This window comes from Chroicocephalus ridibundus, chromosome 19 (assembly GCF_963924245.1).
Source record: "Chroicocephalus ridibundus chromosome 19, bChrRid1.1, whole genome shotgun sequence".
In the NCBI taxonomy this organism is placed as follows: Eukaryota; Metazoa; Chordata; class Aves; order Charadriiformes; family Laridae; genus Chroicocephalus; species Chroicocephalus ridibundus.
The window spans coordinates 2,759,662-2,783,456 of NC_086302.1; the positions used below are offsets into that span (position 1 = coordinate 2,759,662).

A 23,795-nucleotide genomic window follows, 5' to 3' on the forward strand; every position below is an offset into this window, starting at 1 on the left:
ATTGCGGCTATAAGGCTGTGGATGAAATCGGTTTCCTGAGTTAAGGATCTGTGTATGCCCTGTCTGATTAGCTTAAGTAATTTTGGCAGCCTTTTTTTACTGGGAAACGGTTCTGCGATGAATGGCTAACATCAGAATCCCTTCCTGTGCTTGTAAAATGTGAGGATTTGCCAGTTATCTTGATTGTTTTAAATTTGATTTTCCCTTTTTTACTTAGGCGAGAGCTCAATCGCTTCTAATAAAGCAGTATTCAGAAACATAATTGATGGGAGACTTATACAAGGTATGTAAACACAGTACTGAAAACTATCTGTTCGAATAAGCTTATTCCATATGTTATTCCATACGTACAAGATTTCTGTGGACAAGCATTTACCTGTTTCGTAGCCTAGCAGAGTATAGGGATAGCCTGTTCTGATGGCTTGTGCTTACATATAACTGCATGATTTTTTTTATCTTTTTAAAATAACTTTTAATGTTATATGAAGTCATGGAAATCCTTTTCCTTGTTTTCCCCTGAGGTAACTAGATTCAAGTTAAGGTAGAGATAAATCAAGTGCTGTCTTGAGAATAAAGACGTGAATGGTTTTACCTTTTGCAGCTTATAAATGAGAGTTGCTGGAGCTGGTATTTTCATAGGTTAAATGTGTGAAGAGTAGTAATCCTTTAGGACAGATTCAATTTTGACTGTAACTGTACTGTGTATTTCAGAAGATGTTCCGAAGAGCCCTGGATTCAATTATTTTTTACATTTCTTGCTGTTTCTTTGGAAGCGTAACTTCCACGTTTTTCTAACTGCGTTGTGGTCACTGTAACGAAGGAAGTCCTGGTGTGCAGAGTCTGCTGGTTTCCAGCCTGCAGTGACCTGAGAGGGTTGGAAACTTCACTGGAGGTCACAGTTTATTCTTCCATCGCTGTGTGGGGAGTAGCACGATAACTTCAATTATACACAAGTTTGAATTCTTTTGGTTAACTGATTTGTGAATAGTTTTCTTATGTAAATTGGACCACTTCTTGCCTCTCTTGGGTGATCTGAAACGACAGGCACAAGGATTCACAGCCCCCCAACAGTTTTGACAAGGGTTCAGTTCACATCCAAAACCGGTTCAAAATAGTAGGGCTGTACTGTGAGGAAGCCATTAGTTTTGAGAAAGATCTGATTTTTCTGCTCGTCTGTTCCCAGGTTGTGTAGGTTTGGATGCAAAAAGCTGATGAAATGGGTTTGTTTGGTTTTTTTTTATTAAGGATGTTTTTATTCTGTGTTTAACAGAAAATCCAGCTGCCTGACTTCTGTAACAAAAACATCCAGGTTTTTAATCAGCTTTTTCTTGGATTTGTTTTCTTTGAGCTCCCTGTCACTAAACTGTTTGAGTAACAACATAAGACTTTTTAAGATCAAAGATATATAAAATAAGCTTTTAGCCAAGTAACTAGTGTCAGAATTCAAGTGACCAGTTGGTGTTTATATTTAGTCAAATTACTTAGAAAGGGATTGTTCAGCAGTACAATCTGCAGAATTAGTCATTTTTGGAAGAACCTGTAAATAGTCTTCTCTAACCATTCTATAGAACCTGCTTCTAATTATCTGAAACTGGGGCTGGAGCTCAATATTATACTTCTTTAGGGATTAGTTTAATTGTGTGAAAACCCAAACATGCTTGAAGGGAAATCTTAATTTTGAAAGTATATAGGCTAGAGAGAAATTGGAACTGCTATTGACAAATTAATGCTTCTCTTGCTATGGCAGAATAATCTGAACTTTTTTTTACCCAAAGTGTGTTTTGTATTAAAGTAGAATGCACTGTTTGGGGTTGTTTGGGTTTTTTTTGTTTCCTTGGTTGGTTTTGGTTTTAGCAGTGTTGTCCAGGAAAATTTTTGTTGCAGAGGTTGGTAGATGTAGTTCTAAGCTTTGGTTTAACTTGTGTCGTTAATGTCCTGAAAACACACACTGGATACTTGATCTAGAAAGAGGAATTGTTCTGCTTTTTGTTACCCTAATGAAATTTGAACTGGACGATTAGAAATAGCATTTTAATTTGCAGTCCACTGGGCTGGCAACAGGAGCTGTGCAGGTGGCTTTTTTTTCTTCCCCTTAAGTATTCTGTTGCTATCAAGAGCATACTTAATTCTTGGTGCAAGACCAAACCTTAGCTTGAAAAGGAAGAATCGAGTAGAAAGTGAGATTATTAGACTTTGATTTCTGAACTAGCAATGCCAGTGTGTGCTTTCTGTACTCTGTATGTTACTGCTGGCACTTCCAGTGGGCTCTGACACGTAGAGAGCTGCAACTTGTTTTGCACGTAAGTAACTTGACAGCAGAATCTCATGCAGCTGCAGTCCAAACTTTCTGGGAAACAGATTTTACATAGTTGTCATGCATAGCAAGGTTAATCTGTCACGCTTCTGCACTGCTCTTTTAGAACAGGAGCTTTAGTTCGCATCAGTGTATTGATGGTTGTCAAACTTAACTGATTTAGGAATGTTATTTCCAACTTTTAATGTAGTATAGGAATTTGTGGTAGTCAAACTGCTATGGTCGTTATTTTGATTTGCTCTTTGATAAAACATGGCTCTGGGAGCCTGCAGGGGAAGAGCAGGTGCCAAGTGTCTTCATGCTGACCCCGGGGGTTTGAAGGGAGGGGTTTTTGGGGTGTTCTCTGGCTGTGTCCCTTGGCATGAGCTGCCAGAGTCCTGCCATCCTCCTGGCAGCCTCAGCAGGTGCAAGTGCAGGGTGCTGCTCGGGTGCAGATCCTTCCAGGGAATTAACGTGTGGTATGAAAAATATCCTATGGGGCACTTGCTGCAGAAAAGAAAAGAATAGCTCTTCTATTCTTTGCCAGGTATGTGTCTAGAAACAAAGATTGCTCTGATTTGACACTGGTGTCAGGCTGCTTTTACCAAGTGTGTGGAGCCTGAGTGCAAGAGGCAGTACTAGGGACAGCATTTATTACAGTTCTACATGTGTTTTTACGTTAGCCCTGTAGCTCGTGTTTGCGTATTTAACAACTTTTCCTATCTGTGATAGTCTGCATTCAAGTAGCAATTTGGTATTGGGCACAGTGCAACTCTGTAGGTAGACAGTTAAATTGAAACAAGATCATACTGAAATTAATTCTGAAAGGTGCTGACAGTTGTTAGTTACTGTCGTGTTTTATTTGACACTTCTTATTTCCTGTAGTTTGTCATTGTGTCTTAACTAATACTTGGCAGTTCTTAACAGGGGTATTCTTGCCCAAGTCTTCCCATGCATCTCCAGGTGCCACCGTCCTCCTCTGCTTCTCTGCGAGTCAGATGAATTAAAATGCACAGAAGTGGTGAATTTCACAGGGTTATGAATTACAAGATCATGAATAGGACTGGATTTTTAATTGCTTGATCAGGTTTTCTGCCTCTGTTAGGCCCGGATTTAGGTGATTACTATTGTTTAAATAGCTACTTTCTTATTTTCAGTGCTTTTAAAAAGAGCACAATGCTGACACTTCTGTTTGTGTCATTATTTTCTAATATCTTTGATATCTTTGTAGAATACTAACTGGGATATAGGGTCAATCAGCAATAAGTAATTTTTATCTTCTGGGGTTTTAAATTTGTAAGGAGGTGTTTCTTGGCTAGGACAAAGGCTGCCACAGTTTAAATTGATATAAGCCTTTCGGGTATCTTTGGGTTTTAGGAAATGAAAGTGATTTTTTTTTTTTTTTTTTTTTACTGTGTAGTTCTGTGACTTTTTAAAATAAGTTTATTTTTATAGTCGTTGCTGTTGCCTTATTATGCAAAGTACACTGTGTAAGGATTTTGTAGGGTTTTTTTTTAAGAATTAACTAATCTTGTTTGGGTTTTGGAGCTCAGGATTATGAATTGTAGAGCTGGCTGAAGGAGAATTAATTTTTTTGTTCCCTGATAATGAAGGCTGTTGTGAGCAAATAGAGTAGCGGTTCAGCCGCTTCTTCCCAAGCGGAATGTTTGTGCTAGTGAACACTGGATGGATGACAAGACACCCAGGCAGGAGCGCTTTCTCTAATGAGGTGCTATCTTGTTTACTTTGGGGCTTAGAGCAAAATAAACTGTAACTGTTTCATTAAATGCTGGCCTGAAAGGAACAAGTAAACTTCTGTTTTCCTACCAGAATTATATAGAGCTTTCTATAAATGCTTTTACAAAATATTTAATATTTGAAAGTTAGTTTATTAAACACTATGCAATAAACTGAAACGACTGTAGCAAGTTTTGCAGCACTGTGCACACTTCTAAGGTATGTACATACGCCATTTTGCTTGTTTCCAAATGACTTAGTGTTTATGCTCAGTGTATTATAGACAAATGAAGACAACTAAATTGCTTCTTTTGGTAGGGACATATCTGCTGTATTTTTCTCTCTGAGCTGGCGAATTGTGGTGCTATATGTTACAGCAATCCTCGATGACATGCTTGAGATGGAGTGATTTCAGCTGTAACGTCTTGTTAGATGGCTTTTCTGAACAGTGCCGTGGTGGTTCTGTTCTGCTTTAACATCTGCAAAAGGTCTGAAATAATGATGAGTACTGCTTGAAAGACTGCAAAAAAAAAAAAAAGGGAGGATGGAAAGAGACAGTCATTAAAGTAATATAGGCCAATTGGAAATAGGAAACAAATTCCTGGAAAAAGGCATTGTGAAAACTAGAAATGTTCTTAATTTGACCTGTGTCTTGGCATATAGAAATGTTCTTTACAGTGTTCTGGAATACGAAACTTCTGGACTATGATTTCTGCTTCAGCAGAGAACGTTGAACACGTTTCCTACTTTCCTTTCCATATCTGGAAGAAAGGTTAGCTGTTCTTGCTTGTTGTGTGTTGTCTTGGTTCATTTTTTTTGTAGTGGTGCTCTAAATATGAAAAGAGTATTCTACAAAAGATAATTCAGCCAGCTTTTTATCTGGATGACACCTGTGTGCAGTGGATTCTACCAAAAGTTTGTGGTAATGTTAATGTTTGGGGAATAGGTGAAAAAAAACAAATAAAACCTAAGTGTTTTATCACAAAGCAAGAAAAAATAGTTATGGCAATTTTTTTTTTTGGTGGTAGCCACTGTGAAAGGCTGAATTAAAAGACAAGATTTTTCCCTTTCATGGATGTTTACACAGACAGACATGATGACAGTAAAAATAATTACCAAAAAACAGTCTTATGTTGTAGTGTTCTTTATTTGGCTTTTTTCAAAGATTGGTAAGCATGATTTAGAAAACACTAAACCTTGCAATGCAACCTTCCCTTTTGGGTGAGAGAAGGACTTAATTGCTGTTTAAGAGAAAGTAAAATCTTCAAGTAGCCTTGAAACCTTTTTTCAATGAAGTAAACAGAAGAAATGAATAGCTTTAAACAAGTTTATTTTATGGTTGAACATAGAGTAAATGCTATTCCTGCTGTCAGATCAGGGGTTTAATAACATGGAGTAATTTATGAGGTTGTGTTTACTGTTGTTTTCTTTTTTAAAACTTACACCCCTCTAGCAGTGCATGGAAGGATACTGAAATGTAATTATAGACCTGTCAAAACAGCTCACAGTGGACTGGTGGCACCCTTTGAAGACGGCGATATACTGATGGATGAATTTGTCAGGAAAACAATTGTTTCTCTTGGCTTGTGGATTCTCTTTAACAATATGGGAAAATACTTAGTCCTGAATCCAGTAAGACCATACAAATGAGCTGAGAGAAATTACTTCAATACGTCTGTACCAGTGTAATGACAGCGATTAGTATGTATGTAAGAGGAGGTGGGGTGGGGCGCAGGGGAGGCGGGGAAGGAAGGAATAAGTAGTCTTAAAACTTGGAAAGCTTGAATAACTGTTCTAGAAGCTATGTTCTTTGTAAAAGTACATGAAAGAATTCACGGTGAAGTGGGCAATGAACTTTTGCAATGGATGCGCTCTGTTGAAATGCTTAAGACATGATGGACGTTTTGGGTACAGCACAGGATGAGAGCTTAAGGCTCCTGTTGATCGTTGGTGGCAGTAAGTACGACAGTGTACATACAAAGATGCTTCAACGCTTTTTCTTCTCATTTCAGGTTTGCATCCTGATCTCATAATTGACAAAGCTGAGACGGTGAAACCTGACTGTTGAAGGGTGCAGGGTGTGAACCTGCTCAAGCAGGTAGGCACACAATAGGAAAGGAAATCTTCAAAAGTGGTAAAACTGCCTGCCTTGGGATTTGGAACATACCTTCTTGTATCCCCTCTGTCCTGGTCATACTGCAAGTTAAACTGTATCCACTGAATTCTTTTTTTCGTTGTTGCTGTGCAAAAAGAACTATACAGGATTTGAAGAAAAAACTCGGCCTTATGTCTTGGAATGATTTGGTTTGTCTTTCCAAATAGCTGGTAAATATAAGGGTGAAAGAGAACAAATTTTGTTTATACCCTGGTGACTTTTGGGACAAAAGGAGTGCTTCCCCCTATATACCTTAATTGGCCAGATTATTAAATGTCGTACTGATCTAAATTGTTTAACCCTCATATTTCCAACACCTCCCCACCGCCTGGTTTGCTCTTTTGCTGAAGCGTTGCACTGATTTCAGTCAGTGGCCATAAAAGTTCTCCTTAACTATTCTGAATAATTAAATTCTGAAGCTGAGGTAGCTAGTGGAAGTGTACAGCAGTAAGAGACTCTTGACAGTGACTTTTTTTCACTGCTGTGGAGCAGAGTTGAGCTGTTCTTTTGGGTTCTGTCAGGAGACTTAAAACAAGTAAAACATTAACTTTACGGTTGCTGTTTTGTGACAAAAGTTTTGTCTTCTGGGCAAAGTCCATTGTGGTGGCTTAGTAGGAGCATTTGCTCTTCCATTGTTTTCACCCCTTTGAGTGGTATGATGGATTGCTGTGAGGATTTAGAAATGGAGAAGGCAAACTTTGTTCCTTGAAATAGCCTCCAAATTTTAGGAAACACTTATTTTGAGAGTGAGAGGCTTCCAGGCTGTTGGTTCTCCATCTTGTACCACCCCTCTTATTTGTCAGTAGGGTTTGTACAAATGGGGTCACAGAATCGGTCTAGATTAAAGGTATTCTTTTAAAATAGAACATTCGTAACCTCTGTCATGACATGGATTAAGTTTAGAATGTAGATGAACAATTCCTTGTATTGGCAGGATGGGAACTTTCTACATGGGCTTTGTTGCTAAGGGAGTAATTAGCGATTTGCACATTTTCTGCTGAAATGCCCACGCTTCTTACCATAAGAGTTAAAAAAAATATATATAATGCTTAATGATTTCCTTTGGCAGTGTACTTACAGCAGACTAAACAGCTGTCTGTTAGATTTCTTTCGGTGACCAACTTCAGTGATTTCAGATCTGGCTTGCAATAAACACAACTAATTTGAAATCTGTGTGGTATGAGTGAATTTAGCAAACTAATTTGGAATACAGATAGTTTCTTCGTACTTGGTGTGTGTTGTATTATGAGGTACGTTATATGGTGTAGTTTTACAGCAGATAAACAAGATGTCAAGTCTCTATTTTCCGATAAGGTAATACCTTACCAGAGCTTTTAAACTTGGCACACTCAAGATCAGTGCTGGTATTTTTGAATGTGAGACTATACTATTTGGGAAGATCTGCTGGACGGCTTATAACTGGGTCTTCAGAAAGACAACGCGAGAAAGAACAATTTTGAAAAGTTCTGGCAATGTTTCCAGGAGCGCATCTCTACCAGATGCGTGCAGTCACGCTCATCTCTGCCGAGAGATGAGACCCGTGTCAGGCAGCGGGGATCAGCCGTGTCCCCTCGAAGGTAGAGGTGGAGCCGGTGTCACGGGAAGGCAATTGTGTAGCTGTAAGCAGGAAGGAAACGTGAGCTCTGGCAGAGCAGCCTGCTAAGGACAGGTCTCCAGAGCACTGTGTAAATACTTCTGCTGCAGTCCCCACTCAGGACCAGACACGTTGTACTTTCCAGTGTTTCAAAAAGCAGTGCCCCCCTGTGAGCTGTGAGGGGCTGTATGCATCTGTGTGCTTTGGGGGCACAGCGGTGTGTTCAGTGGAAAAATCTAAATGGAAAGGAAAGTGAGCAGCCACTGCTGCTTTCTCAGTTTGCTTCATTTACTGGCATCTCTTTCTTTAAAATCAGAGTAATCCTTAGGATGCTTTATAAGAATATATTCTTTCAGAACAGTATTTTTGCTTACCAGCTGAACGCATTTTATCTGAGTCTGAGCTTAGAACAACTAAATGTATACCACAGTAACTTTACAGCTGCAGTGTTAACACAGAGCAGCTGAAATGACTCCAGTATTTGGTTTGTTTAACCTTTTGGGTGCTGATAGAGCATAGCAACTCAGTTTCTATTCTAGTAGGAGTTACCTCACATGTTAGGAATGAATCAGCTTTAAAAATATTGACAAAGATAAAAAAAACCTTCTAAGACAAAGGAGCTTTTGGCACACATCACACATACCAAACTAATGTTCGGCTAGTAAGTGCTGTGGATCCAAGTAAAATACGAAGACTATTAAACAGCTCAAAGTAAGTGATACTTTAAAAATCTGTTTTGGGGCCTTCTCAGGACTTACTGCCACTTCTGCTCTGCGCGGTCAGTCAGTCTAACCATCTGCTTTTTCTTGGAAAATGGTTTATTATAGAAGGGACACAAAAGAGAAGAGCTGTGGTCAAAGCTGTTTCAATGATATTAGTCTATAAAAATATATCAAGCGGTATGGAGTTCAGTGTAAATAAAGGTAACTTACAGATGATAATACATTGAAGTGTAGTTTATTCTTGAACTACGGGGTTGTCATTTAATACAGAGCTATCCTGAAATTACACAGTTTATGGGATATATTTGTAATCTCCTTACAGAACATAGCTTATGGTATCAAAGCACTCAGGATTCGGTTGGGAGCAGCTCTCTGATTCTGAGGGGCAATATAGATCACCTTCCTCTACCTTCTAGTAGTTCCCATCGCCATTTGTTCATTCTGCGTCTCTTCCTTGATTGTTTTGGCAACAGACTAGGAAATGTTGCTGTTTCAACAGATATATTTAGTAAATTAAAAGGAAATGTTTATATATGGTCCTTTCACAGATTTTTTTTTTTCTCCCCTGAAAAATGGCCATGCATAAGAATGAATTTTGCTTCTTCAGTGGTAGTGCTTTTTTATTTTTCATCCCAGGTGTGTTTTATTTTTTCCTAGTAAAGCAGGAAACGTTTAATTTTTATTTTTATTCTACATACTTTCTAGTGTGGAATATCATAAAATATTTCAGTTGAATTGAAAGGGAAGAACAGGAACATGTAACATGATTTTTAAAACAAAAGCTGACTTCCTATTTCTGGAAAGTACCAGCTCCCATGATGAGTGACCCAGTTTCTCAGCAGTTGCTCCTGTGACGGGCGTTGCGCTGTTCCTGAGAGTGCCCTGGCAGTAACTGGAGTATTTGGTAACCATATATGTAACTTGGCTTTGGAGAGCGACTGAAAGTGAAGACATTGCAAGTCAGTCCACTGGAATTTGCTTAAAATGGATACAGCAGCAGAAGTACTTGATTGGTTGTGTTTATGTACCTAAATGTCTCTATTTTTAATCAGTAGGTGAAAAAAAGGATAAACTTTTACTAACATAGTTCCTTTTTTCTTTCTGTCTCTAATTCATTAGTCACTTCTGTGGGAAAGTTTATTGACAACTTTTATTCAGTACTCAATTAATGCAAATTTTGTCTTTACAATCCTTTTCCTAATTCTCAGAGCAATTGTTGGTTTTCCCCTCTTCTAGAAAAGGGGTGATGAACGTTGGAGAGTGTTTGTTTCACAGATGCTCGGGTTTTGGCAGTTTGTTGTCAGAATGCCTCTCTTTGTTTCATGATTCGAGATGCTTTTCAGCCCTTGAAATAAATAATTAACTTACAATATGTAACCTCCGGGTGATCACAACAATTACTGATGCTCAGTTTTCTCGGGGACTCCGTGATCTCAGGTACTTGCACAGTGATTATTTTATTCTCTCCTAGGGCAGCAGAGGCCAAGGGCTTACGCTTACTTAAATAGAGCAGATTGTTAGGGGGTCTCAAAGCCACAGGCAGTCATGGACGGCTGTTTGGGTTAAAAACATTGATTAGATTTTTACTACATGATCCTTTGTGGCTCTCGTGTATTTTGAGCTTCTGTAGGTGATGTGAGAGAGAGAAAATGTTTTACTAACTTTAAAGGGAAAACATGTAATTTCTTGTAGAAATTCCTAAAGAATTCTGTTAAATGCTAAATAAATTGCTTCTCATGCTGTGAATGAAATTCATGTGGTGTTTAAAGAGAGCAGGTTTTCTTCTCAATTTCGTCAGCTACTTCTGGAATTGCAGAGTTCACATCTTCAGTTGGTAAACTGCTAATGTGGAATACTCGACAGTCTAAACACTTAACTCAAACTAGCGCTTAGTCCCTTTTCCAGACCACCACTGAAACCTCCAGTTTCTAGGAATGGAAATAAAGGAGACTGGGAATTTAATCCGAGGAGGAAGAGTCCCCCTTGCTGCTCGCCAAGTCAGGGGCCAAAGCATTTTCCATTTAAGCTGAAGAACCCTACTGGAACCAACAGGGACTCGAAAGCTGGAGCATATTTTGCAGCATGATCAAATTTTAGATTGTCAGGAATTTTGTTATGGCTGGTTACAGGGATTAAATAGGTCAAGTATTACTACAGTTGAGAAGGACTGTAACGGCTGGACAGAAAAGGCACTAGAGCTCCTCTGACCTGTCTCTGGAATGCCGAGTTTGCTTCCGCAGCCCTTGGTGGAAGGGAGCTCACAAAAGCAGGTTGGCGTTGGCATGATGGGGAAAGTTTGTGAAGGTACCTGTGGGAAGCTGCAAAACCGTGTGTTATGCATTTGACTCTCTTGGATACTAACAGGAAAATCTGGCCAGCTGAAAGAAAAACAACATCTTGGATTTTATCAAAATCTGTACTACCCTTCAAATGTAAACAATATGACACTCCCTCCTCTTAATAATGCTGAATATTTCTTTCCCTGGAGGTAAGAGATGATGAAAATCCTTTAGAAAATCTTGCTGGCTGATACAAAGTTGATGCTTACAAGAGAACACATCGGGTAGGGTGTAACTGAAACAATTATGTGGTCGGACTGTGTTCCCTGAAACATCTTCTAAGGGACTCTCTACCTGGATACATTGCTGAAAATAACCCAGGTAATTCATAACTATAGCTATTTTGAGTCATTTAATGCTACGGCATAATCTCTTCTGTCTTTAGCATTTGAGTGACACTGTGAATATTTGGAAGGACATCTGAATTACTTTGGCTGCAACAGAACTCCTCACTGGATGATAGACGCTTGTAACTGATCATAGCAACTGCATAAACTGCACAAGCAGACAGGACACGTGTGTCTGGGATTTAACCTGAGCACTCGTAGCAAAGCAGATCTGTACAAATAGGGTAATATTAATCTATCTTGGATTATAATTTTTGTTCATGGTTCCTTCTGAAAATTTAGAGAAGATGGGGGTGTGTGGTTTTTTTTGACGATAAGACTTTTTATTTCTTCATTGTTCTTTAACCCAGTGACAGCTGGCTGTATTGACAGTGATGTGACTGAAAGGAAATGGTTTGTCTCTTTAAAGGTATTCTTGCTTAAGCTGGCAGCTTGGCCTCTGCCTGTTCCTGGGTTTTGCATTAACTTGCTGCTTTCAGCTGTAGCACTCAAATTTGTAATTACTCTGGGTTGAAAACCTTTTATTCTTTTTGCAGATTTCCTCCTTAGACTGAAATAAACCTTCTGTTCTGAGCCCAACACCATTCATCTGTTATTAGGCAGCCACTTCAAACACTCCGATTTCCAGTGTTATCGAGCTTCATGTCCCTCTAGTTTGTCAGGCTGCCAGATGCTGCCTGTTCTCTCCAGTCTGCCGTGTGACTTCATTTTTCAAATACTTTTATTACCCTGTTTCCTTCAGGTACAACTGACAGGTGCTTGCAAAGATGTCTAAAACTAACAAATCAAAATCTGGATCCCGTTCTTCCCGTTCGAGGTCTGGATCAAGATCACGCTCGCGTTCCTTCTCCAAATCTCGCTCCCGTTCTCGTTCTGTCTCACGGTCAAGAAAACGCAGACTTAGGTAAGTATGTGCAGCTCCGAAGCCAAAGGGTGTAACGGTGGTTTTCCTCTCTGTCCTGTTCAGATGGTTTGTCACTTAATTCTTTCCCAGGGAAAGACTTTGATTAGATTCGAGGACAGATAGTGTCCTGTGGCTTAGGCTGTTTCCTGCCAAGCGGTGCTGTTTTCAGTTGTAACTGTTTCTCAGCATTGTCAAGAAACTTCTTTTGAGCCCTTGATCTGGTCTATGTAGCATGTTTTTTGTTGGTGAACCATAACTTTACTTTTCTGTGCAGGTCTTTTTCCCCTAATACGCGTACTAACAGATACTCTCATGTACAGTTAGATCAGAAGGCGTTTTTGTTAGTAGAGCTCATTCTGTCAGGGGTACAGCCCACGCTGAAGTTGTTACAGCCTTTTTAGACTGGGCCCTTAGGGAAGACCTCTGTGCTTTGTTTTTCCTCGAAGGTATTAATAGAAGCCTCTGTCAAAATGCATGTGTGGTTTTTTTCCCCATGTTCTTGTGCGGTTCTTAATTGCTGCTGTGTGTAACAGGATAGCCTGTTGTGCTTTTCCTAACGCTAAGTACGCACAATTTCTGAGATCCAGTTCCCTGTATTAAAAGTATTCATGGTTAATGATGATGTTTGCAATTGCCAAAGCAGGACAAAGTGCAAAAAAAATCATAGCTTTTTATCCTGACCTGGGTTTATTTTGGGATTTTGCTTTTGATCAGACATTTACTTTACTGCTGTGAGAGAGTTTAAGTGCGTGTTCCATAGTCAGAGTGGGGAAGAAAGAGTTGTGAAGGAAGGTCCGTAGCAAACCGTGCTCCTTTGTTTTGTTAAATATCTTTGGCTTTTTTTAAGCTTTTAATGTAATTGATCCCAGGCTTGAGGGGCCTTTGCAGATGTTGCATGCTTTCCTCCTCTTTCTAAAAACGAATTCAGACGAGTTTTAATGTCAGTTTAAGATGCTGCTATGAAAGGTAGGGGCAAGTTTTGTTGTTTTCCCTGCCCCTCCCCTGAACATACAGGAGTCAGTTAACAGAGATGGTAGTTCTGGATGGATAAAGTAGATAAAGTTAATTGCACTGCAGTTAATTTTGAGAAATCATTAATGTGCATAATGGTTGTTCTTATCTCCCTGAATTGCTTCTGATCAGGCCAGTTACAGGCCTGATATCCCTGGATATCAGGATATCTGTGTTTTCTTTTTCTTTTGGCTAAGCATTTTGTATCTGGCAAAGGCATTCCAGTTGGACTGGGGATAATGATGTTCAGCTGCTTTTTCACTAATCTTAAATTAATAACACATATTCTGAAAAATCATTAGACTGTAAACACATGCAACTGTTAACAATTAAAGAGATTTTTAAAATGCAGAGGCTCTAATAAATGTACAGTTGGAGAGAGGAGGACATGGCAAAACTAAATTAGAGGCGGAGACTTGAGTCAAACGGAGTTCTTTGCAGAAGGAAGCTGGAATGCTGGAAGATACGTGGTCATTTGGGAATATCTGCCTGGCTATGAAGGAACTTTGACAGTTGAAAACAAAGGCACCCTGTGCAAACATGAGCATTTCCTCTCTGCTGCTGCTGAATCTACTTGTGCTCTGTAAATAACTCCTTTAAAAAAAAAAATCAAAATGGATGGGGTTAGTACAGGCAAGTCATCTTGTGTGGCGTTAGGATGTTCTCTGAGGTAGGTCTCGTGGTATCTTGGCATAGAAGTCCATTATTGTGTACTTCAGCATACACCACAAATTTTTTTACTCTTCATTTGGTAGTTTTATTGTTTGTTCTACGTTGTATTGTCATGTTGGTGTCTGCCTAGTATTTCTTGCTTTCTTTATGACTTTATTTTTCATTTTTAAATATTGTAAAATGGTAGGTGCTTTAGAACTGGAGCAGTGTGTGTTAGCTGGCTAGCTACAGTGGCTGGCGGAGTTGGGAGAATTATTATTTGTGGTGTTTCTTTTACATAATATTTACTGTATTTTTCTAAAAAGATTTCTTGTAAATCATCTCTGCAACTTTTGGAGTGAAACTCTCCTGCTGCAAGCCTCTCTGAAATGATAGAGCAGATTTTGGAAGCGGCATACAACAGGTCTCTTGCTGGTAATTGGTCACAAACGCAGCAGTTGTCTGAAAATGGGAGCATACGTTCTTAGTGCTTTTGAGTAGGGCCCGTTACAATTGGTTCTTGCTGCCTGCCTCTGCTTTTCCTTCTTGTTGTGCGTCGAGTGAGGAAGTATCTCAGATCAGTTACGTAGGTTTTTTTGGTTGTTTGAAGTAAAGGACGAAACATGTTAAAATATCATTGAACGGTTTGCTGGCAATGCCTATGGTATGAATAAACACTTGCCTGCTAAACTGTAATGTATTTGATAGGTGGAAAAAATAAAAACAGAACTAAAGTTTTTCTCTGACTGCATGCACGTATGCTAATCTTGTGGGAATTCTAACGGCAGCGTTGTATGCCCTTAATTTAGGGGTTTGGGGTGTGCGTGGAGAGGGGTCAGCAGTGAGCTGTGTGTTGCCAGTCTGTAGAAGCAGTACATGGCTATTGCCGTGTGACCGATGGCTCTTTTAGAGGCGCATCTCTTAATCTAAGAAGGGACTGTGGAAATTATTTCGGTGCATATTATTTACTAAAATTACATTTGGAAAAATCTCTTTTCTATTTAAACTTAGTAGTTGGATGCTTTCTCTGTTTTGCTAATGCAAATTTGCTGAAATCTCAGACTTTCAGAAGTTTGTATTTTTCCAGCAGCTGTGAAATATTTACTGTAAAGCTGGCACTTAGCTACAGTGAGGCTTTTAAACAGTTACTCAGCTGCATCCCCAAAAATTTAGTGGAAGAGACTATTGGAACAATTAGCCCTTAATGTTTTGCCACTTAAATCTGTATTTGTCTTGGATTTGGTTCTGTCCTGTATGAGTGTTCTTGCGTGGCGTGGTGGCGAGCAGAGGGACACTGAACAGTGCCATCTCGCGGCGTCAGGATGGAGAGCGAGCGCATCCCTCTGCCGTCCCGCCTGCTTGATGGAGCTCCAGCTTCTGAATCGTGGCAAGGGGTGCACCTTTTGAAACTTAAAACGGTAGAGCAGTGTGCCATTTGCTCCAGTACTGCCCCTCCTGTGTGGAGGTGTAGCAATTTATTTAACTCACCTGGCAAAGACGTTGGTTTTCATCTTGATTATCAGCATTTCAAAAGCACATGAGGTAACTGAGGGATGCGACAGGAAGATTTTGGCTCGGTTCCAATAATGGTAGCATTAAAAAAAAACAAAACAAAACAAAACAACTTTGTGGAGGAGATCTAAAATAAGGTGTAACCTTGACCTTAAGTTTTAAACAGCGGGAAGTTTGAGATATGTCACTTTTTCTGAAGCTGGGTAGCAGCCACGTTCATCCTAGAAAAATGAAGAGCAACATGTACTCGACTTGGTTTCTGCAGTGATCCTGAGGTCAAATATTTGTTTGGCAGTATCATAGCTACAAGTTATTTCCACTGTAATTTATTGAGGGCAAAGTGTAATACCTCAATTGGATGAGGGTAAACCAAAGGAATTACTTTTAAAAGCTTAGAAATGAATTTTTCAAATTCTTTTTTATAAGGCTTTAAATAAAAAGTTGTGACAGAAGAATAAACTCGAAAATATTTGTGTAATTTTTTTCTTTTATCAGTTCTAGGTCCCGTTCAAGATCGTATTCTCCGTCTCATAACAGAGAAAGGAACCATCCAAGAGTCTATCAGAACCGGGATTTCAGAGGTCATAATAGAGGATACAGGAGACCGTATTATTTTCGTGGCCGAAATAGAGGGTTTTATCCATGGGGCCAGTATAACCGAGGAGGATATGGGAATTACAGGTCAAACTGGCAAAATTATCGCCAAGCATATAGCCCTCGTAGAGGGAGGTCACGCTCTCGTTCTCCCAAGAGAAGATCTCCTTCACCAAGGTCCAGAAGTCATTCTAGAAATTCTGATAAGTCATCTTCTGATCGGTCAAGGAGGTCTTCCTCTTCCCGGTCTTCCTCAAATCATAGCCGGGTTGAGTCTTCCAAGCGTAAATCTGGAAAGGAGAAAAAGTCGTCTTCCAAGGATGCCCGGGCATCTCAGGCTGCAGGAGAGAATCAAGGTGATGAGTCTAAGGAGCAGCCTTTTTCAGGAGCAGTGGCTCAAGATGCCAAGGCATCTGAGGGATCAAAACCATGGCAAGATATGACCACCTATGGTACAAGTTCAGCGTCGAGAGCTTCTGTGTCTGAACTTAGCCCAAGGGAGCGCAGTCCTGCATTAAAAAGCCCTCTCCAGTCGGTAGTGGTGAGGCGTCGTTCTCCTCGGCCAAGTCCATTGCAAAAGTCGAGCCCTCCCCTGTCCAGCCCGTCGCAGATGAGCTCTGCGTTACAAAGCAGCAGCGCCTCCTTTCAGGCAGGCTCTCATCAGAGTCCGTTTGACCATGGCTCGGCAGGTTTGAGCCCGACAAGGAAGAGCCCTGTGTGCAAAAGTCCAACACCAATCGGTTCAATGTACAGTACATCTCAGAAGGAGGAAACCACAGCTCCTGGAGGAGGAGCCTTCTCAAAAAGGCAAGTGCTGTGTTTCGTCGTGTGCAGTTTTTTTTGTCAAGCCAGCTTGCATGTGTAGGCATTCTCTGAGTGCTGCAAGGGTTCCAGTGTGCGTGCAGGCTCCAGCTGGAAAGGGACCCCAGTGTGTGCAGGGTGCCATGCCAGCAAGCTGCCAGCTGTTTGGGCCTGGTACTGTCTAAATTATAGAAATGTAGAAAGTTGGAGTTAGTTTTCTGACTTGGATAGTTCTAAAGATTGCATAGGTTCCCTGCAAAAACGAACGCTTGAAGTGAAGATGTGCCCGATGAGATTTCCTAGCAACCTAACAGTGTGCACTGGAAACTGGCATTTCTGAGTTATTTTAATTTTCAGTTAAAGACATTTTTTTTTAGTCTTGCATTCTTGAATTGCATTAGATACTATAAATCAGCAAAATCTAATTCTTACGGCATGTCCTGCTGCAAGCAGCCCAAGTAGTTGCGGTGCTTGTGCCTGCGTGTGTGGGTGGTATCAGAAACTAAGGCACCAAGATCGTCACTAGAATTAAGACACCCTTCCATGCAGAAGGCATCAGCTTACCGTGTCTCTGTTCGCTTGGCTAGTCCACTGCAGATTTGTGTTTGAAGGTGATGCTTTGTTTTAAAAGACAAGGTAACATTCACAAGGACTTGTAAATCTCTTCTTTATTATTTTTAAAGTTATTTTGGACTGATTCTATATCAAGGGTGTCTGAAATTTTAAAAGGGAAAAAAAAAGCTGTAACTCTTGGCCTTTTCAAAGCACTGATCTAATGTCCTTGGGCTTTACTGCAGTTTCCTCAAAGCTAGGGTTTTGCTTAATGAATGCTTTAAAACATAGTTCTGATACTTTAAACTAGCTTATGATAAATTGTTGTTCTCACTGGAAGTGTTTTTTCTTCTCCCAGCAAAATAAATATTCTCCTCTGTTAACCTTTTTGCTTTTATTTGTATTTACAGTCGTGTCATGAAATATTTAGCTTACCTATGAAACTTGCATCCAAAATTTGAAGTAGCTTTTGAGGCTTTTATTTCCAGTGTGTTGTTTAAAGCAGAACAGCCCAGTTTGAAAGTTTTGATGTGTTGTTCTCCCGAACCAGGTTTGTAAGTAAATAAAGCGATTGGGTAAGATGTTACTATTTTCCTTAAAATGAATCTGTGGGTAAGTTGCTTTTTATTTGTTCTTAAGCCTCATTTCATCAGTTCTGCATATCCATTTTCTTCTACATTTGCTGAATCTATTGAGAACTAAAAGTGTAAATCCAGGCTGAGGAATCTGCTTTACATTTTAACTATTTTAGGGCCTAGACACAGCTTTCTGTACATGCATAGCTTGATGTTCTCTAAAATTTGACTACTTTCAAGTGAAGTATTAACCTCTGATTTTTAATAACTGCTGTAATGTCTGTTTTATGAACAGGTATCTGGAAGAGCAGAAGACTGAGAATGGGAAAGACAAAGAACAGAAAGTAACAAATGTTGAAAAAGAAAAAAGTAAAGAAAAAGGGAATTTCTCTGAGTTGGGATCAACAGATGGAAAGGGAAAATCTGACACCTATGTGTCCAAAGCTGACTCCGAGAAGGGATACCGTGGCAGCCAGTCGCCCAAGCGCTACAAGTTCCGGGATGACTTTGACAAGCTGAAGGTCCCGGAATTCCACAAGGAGAGTCATTATGGCAAAGAGGAAACAGATGAGCAGGAAAAGAAAGATAAGGCAAAGGGCCGAAAAGATTCGGAATTCGATGACGAGCCCAAATTTATGTCTAAGGTCGTAGCAACTTCAAGTAAAAGTCAAGAAGAAGATAGGTCAGGAAAATGGGAAGGCGTGGTGTTCTTGCCCCCTGGAAAAGAGAAACAAAGGAAACCTGACGAAATGGAGGAGGAAAGCTATTCTGACAGATCAAAAAAAGAAGAGAGACCAGCATCCAAGAGAGCTGAACCAGGTCACAGGGGCTTTGTTCCTGAAAAGAATTTCAGAGTGACCACTTACAAATCAAGCCAGGAAAAAAGTTCTTCCCCTCCTCCAAGGAAGACTTCTGAAGTAAAGGAGAAACCAGGCACCAAAGGAGAGGGGCTAACTCCTGGCAAATCCTCCTTTTCCATTACTCGTGAAGCCCAGGTCAATATTCGAATGGATTCCTTTGATGAAGATCTTGCACGGTAAGTATTTGCTGGTTTTTTTTCAGAAGTCTAAACAATGATCTTTGCCTCTTTCTCTTCCTGAGATCCTCATATGCTTGCCAAGTGTGAGGAAGGCAAAATAATATTGCATCACAATTTGCATGTTTTGGAGGTGGGAGTTACTTTTTTTTTTTTCTGGCATTATGATACTTGTATGACTCTTTGTGGGGGGGCGGTGCGGGGGAGAGGTTAGAGGGGTTACCAGTTTGCAGATGGTGAAATCATAGCGTGAAGGTTAAACTTTTCCTGATCTTTTCTGTGACTAGGTGTAAGATTAGTTCAGAACGTAAATGTGTCTGCATCAGGTTCCACGCTACACCAGGAAAGAGTTGGGTACTCAGTGGCTTCTTGCTGCTAGAAGCTGAGTGGGATGGAAAAGTTACAGTGCCACTTAAATGACATCTGATTCTCGGGAGTGTGTTTAACTACTCTTATTCTCAATATAGCATCACGGAAACTCTAGGAAGCTCTGGGGGTGACTTCATTGCTTCAGGAAATCTTAAGACAGTAAAAAATTATCCCAGAAAATACATTTGTACAGCAGTAGACAGTAAGTGTTAATACACTCTATGGGATGTTGGAGGTTAATCTAGAATTTAGGAACAGTAGCAGAAGATCACGGCCAGCTAGTGGTGTAAGAATGGGCTTGTGTTTCACTGGGTGTCAGGGTTTAATACCTGCACAGCCCTCCAAGTACAGCAGAACAAGTGACCTGGATTATTCGAGTAACCTAGAGCAGTGTATTTTAGAGATGTTTGAATAAGCGTCCTGCTCGTGCTATTGAATGTTCTTAGGTGGTGCCTTAATAATACTGCATAAAAAATGCAGTCAGCTTCCAACTTCTGACACATTAATCATTTTAAACTGCTTACCTTTACCCTGTTCTTCTATTTCATGTGGTCTGTTCTTTTTCTAGTCCGAGTGGCATATTGGCTCAGGAACGCAAGCTGTGTCGTGACCTTGTGCACAGCAACAAAAAAGAGCAAGAATTTCGTTCGATTTTCCATCATATTCAATCTGCTCAGTCTCAGCGAAGTCCTTCTGAACTGTTTGCTCAACATATAGTGACTATAGTGCATCATGTAAGAGGTAGGTGAGAAGTCCATGTATCCTCAGATGAGGGTTCACTCCTCCCTTCCCCAAATAAGTGGGTTTTGTGCACTCTAGTTAATGCTGGAAGAGTTGTTTTCCAGCAGATGTGCCACAGATGAGAATAGCAGCCTGATCATGAGTCTTCTTTATTTACATAAATAATTTTTCTTCTGGAAAGGCAGAAGAGGCATTCTTGGTTTTACCTCAGCAATATTCAGGGAGACTGTGACTTAGAATTTGTGTATTCTAGTGAGTTAATGACTCACTTGAATAAATTGTTAATTTCGAGACTGAAATTGGAATTTGTCAGCAGCTTTAGTTAGAGCTCATCACCAGTGTGCTTCGCATGTCCCGCATCTGAACTTGACCAAGCTGTAGCACTGATGTGCTGTGTCTTTTTACAAAACCGGTATTAATATTTTGTCATTGTTTACTCAAACCCCAACAGAGCATCACTTTGGGTCTTCAGCAATGACACTGAATGAACGCTTTACCAAATATCTAAAGAAAGGAATGGAACAAGATGCCGCTAAAAACAAGAAGAGCCCTGAAATCCACAGGTTGGTGCCATTAGACGCTGTCTTAACATTTCAGGGCTATATCAGATTTCCTTCTCTTAAACTCCTGATTCATTCCGGAATAATTCAAGTATATAACTACCTTCAGCAAAAAAATTGGAAGAATACAGGGAGTTTTAAGTACTTTTGTAAATATTGGTCTGCTTTAAATGACATTTGATCTAAAAACTTCAGATTCTTCTTGCGAGTAAGATTATATCCGTGTACTTTCTTTACTTTTAGGAGGATAGATATATCTCCTAGTACTTTTAGAAAACATGGATTCTCTCAAGAGGAAACGAAAAGTTCCAGAGATCCTGGCTTCAAGGTGAACTGTTACACTGATTAGTTTAATTGAACAAAATGAGTGCATTGGGCATGAACTTAACAGTGATGTTTTTGTTTAAATTACTCTCTACTTAAGTTTGTGTTTTTCTTTTAAGGATGGGCATAATTCTAAAAATGAACTACAAAGGGTTAATTTTTATTAAAAATGTATCAACAACCTTTGTGAAGTGGTTAGACTATGGTAAATGACCCCAAAGTCAATTGAGGTGAGCTTGAGAAAAAAGAGAGGATTTTTGGAACAAGTGCCCATGATGAGAGAAGAGACTTTTTGTGATATTTTTCTGCTTGTAAGTATTATTAAATCAATTGTATACATGCGATATTTCCAACCATGTTTTCAAAAAGACATGCATGTCAAAAAGAGGAAAGTAAAACTAAATACTTATCTAAACCAAATACACTATTAAGCAGATTATAAATTTTGTTCTAACAACTTACTGTACCATTTCTGTTGATTGCTGTTACTTTAACATTCAGCACTTGTCTTAGTAGATCCAGACCATTTGGAATTTAGTGTATTAGCTTTTCTGAGTAGATGAATGTTAAGCCATTGCACTCACTGTAAACAATCGTAAAAATGGCTTAACTAAAATGTTTGGGATTTTAACCGTTGTTTATTCACCTTCATACATATTTACGTTGAAAGTTGAAGAGATTTTAAACAGTCCTGCTGAAACCTTACTTGTTTCATATTTGTTTTCGATTTTTTCCAAACACACTTGTGGCTTGACATGGACGATGGTGAGATGGATTTGATGGGCCTGAACTCTGAGCATCAGCTTGGCAGAGTGTATTATAAACGTGGTTTCCAAACAGCTCGCCAGCCTTCCGTGAAACAGACGTGCCCTCCCAAACCCAAATAGGTGTTTGCTGTACCACATAAGGGAGCTGCTGCTGATTTTGTCACTTATCTGTCATCCATCGTGTTGGGAGCAGTTTTATTCTCAGAGTAGAAATTAAAGCTCTTTGCCTGGGGAAAGTAGAAGAGCAAAATACCAAAACAAAACGCCTGCGTTATTTGACATATTTATTTAAACAAAAAAGTGGTTAGAAACTCATGTAAGTAAAAAATTTAATAGCTAGAGAATTACTAATCCTTTTGTATTTATTTAATTCAAGACGATTAATATGATGTATGTTGCATATCAGTCCCGAGATTAGTCTTGTGTAATTGAAGTAGCGATCTCTGAGCACAGCCGTGAAGGCTGTATGTTGTTGCTAGCAGCATCGTGTACAGCCTGCCCGCAGACACCCTGCTGCCCAGTTAAACGTTTGTCAGAACCACAGCCACGCTCAGTTTGCTGCTCCTGTCTGTGCAGCCAGCAGACCCTCATCCAGGTACCACTGGTCTTAAAGTATATGCAGGTAGCACGACTTCTCGTTTTCCAAAGAAACTATCTTATTCCATTATTTAAGCAGCAATTTAAATAGAACTCAAAGCAAGCATTACCAGATTTTTTTTTTTTTAAATTAACAGTGTAAGAAAAAAAAAAAAAGCTAGTTTTTGAGTGTTTTTCATACGGCTGGTTGCATTTTGCTTTGCGGAACACCAGAGTCAGCTCGCGCTGGTAGGCTTGCTGGGATTGCGTGGAGAAATGCACGCTTCCGTCTGTGGTGGCTTTTGGCATCTTTCACCTGGTGCCTTCCAGCCAGGGGGAAGCAGAGCTACAGGTGACGTCTGCCACTGAGTAACTTCTTGACAGACGTATTAAAGGCTCCACAGACATCAGTGGGATGTTGGCGTTCCCCCAGATGCACTTGGTTGCTGCATTTCCGTGGCCTCCACCTCTTACTAGCTTAGGTCTCTCCAAGCAGCAAACAACTTTTGCTTCTCCTTAAGTACTCTTTCCAGACCTGGTGATAAAAATTCCTTCCACCCTGCTATATGATGTCTGTCGGCAGGATAGCGAGTGTGCTGCTGTTCAGTAACAAACGGCCAGGGGCCGTTAGACATTTTTGACATGCTGTAGCTCTGAGACAGAATCAGCTGGGTTGGATTTCCAAGTTGTTCTCATCTCTCACTGGCTGTGGTGTACAATAAGTGTCAGCTTCTGGGTTTCTCCCTCCCCTATTACCAGGCTATGTATTCTAATGCTGTTTAAAAGAGGAGAGTACAAGTTAAAAAGTAGTGCTCTTAAAAAGCAGTAGGAAAATTGAATTCTGACAAATAATAAATGTATTTTAATAGTGCATTATTTTACATCTTAAAATGGATTATTGATTAGTGTTCAGATAAACTCCTGTTCTCCAGAAGTCTGTGCAGTCAATAGCAAAGTAATGGTGCTGAGCCGGTGCGCTGTAAGCCTTGTGTTAAACTCTCCCCCCTTCCCTGCATTTGTAGGCTGAAGGGAAATATAAGGACGACCCTGTCGACCTGCGCCTTGATATTGAACGCCGTAAAAAACATAAGGAAAGAGATCTTAAACGTGATAAATCCAGAGAATCGGTGGACTCAAGAGATTCAAGTCACTCAAGGGAAAGATCAACTGAGAAAACAGAGAAAAGTCACAAAGGCTCAAAGAAAAAGTATGTAGGAAACCTAATAGCCATTTCCTTCTGCCTTTCGTGTTTCTGCTGTTAAGGTTGGAGACAACATCGTGTACATACTGTTGTGCACCTTTTGACATAAACTTCTCCAGTGCCGTGAATTATTCCTCTGCGTGTCTTCTTGATATCGTTATATCTGTCTGAAACATTAAATAATTATTAAAGGTAAATGAGAAGGCTCCATGTGTCAGAACGGGTGAGTCACTTTTCCTCCTTGTTCCTGTTGTGTTATAGCGAACAGCCATATTTAAATAATGTTGCTTTAATGTTAATTTAACCCTTTTCTATTAGATTAATTTTCTGTTTGACTAAGACTCTGTAGATGCGTGCGTATCTCATTGTAGATGGTGTAAACACCTCGGAAGCAACAAGTTCTTTCTGGAGAAGACTTGGGATCTGTGTGTCAT

The 23,795-nt window shown here is 39.9% G+C and overlaps 2 protein-coding genes across 5 annotated transcripts in view; one reads left to right on the top strand and one right to left on the bottom strand.

The window, feature by feature from the left end:
• TRAPPC3 (trafficking protein particle complex subunit 3) overlaps window positions 1-23,795 on the bottom strand; it is a 114,959-nt gene that overhangs the window by 38,388 nt on the left and 52,776 nt on the right. The window lies entirely within an intron of this gene.
• The window catches only part of THRAP3 (thyroid hormone receptor associated protein 3), a 32,302-nt gene that overhangs the window by 5,022 nt on the left and 3,485 nt on the right, over window positions 1-23,795 (top strand). For 2 of the 4 annotated variants that reach the window (XM_063356272.1, XM_063356269.1), the window contains exons 2-10: window positions 218-283; window positions 6,043-6,128; window positions 11,930-12,091; window positions 15,761-16,666; window positions 18,083-18,823; window positions 19,761-19,933; window positions 20,385-20,496; window positions 20,737-20,821; window positions 23,183-23,367. In XM_063356272.1, the coding sequence (XP_063212342.1) occupies window positions 11,955-12,091; window positions 15,761-16,666; window positions 18,083-18,823; window positions 19,761-19,933; window positions 20,385-20,496; window positions 20,737-20,821; window positions 23,183-23,367 (2,339 nt within the window). In that variant the 5' untranslated portion in view covers window positions 218-283; window positions 6,043-6,128; window positions 11,930-11,954. Of the gene's footprint in view, window positions 1-217; window positions 284-4,708; window positions 5,736-6,042; window positions 6,129-11,929; window positions 12,092-15,760; window positions 16,667-18,082; window positions 18,824-19,760; window positions 19,934-20,384; window positions 20,497-20,736; window positions 20,822-23,182; window positions 23,368-23,795 lie in introns of those variants that run through there. The other 2 variants (XM_063356271.1, XM_063356270.1) reach the window with 2 other exon arrangements.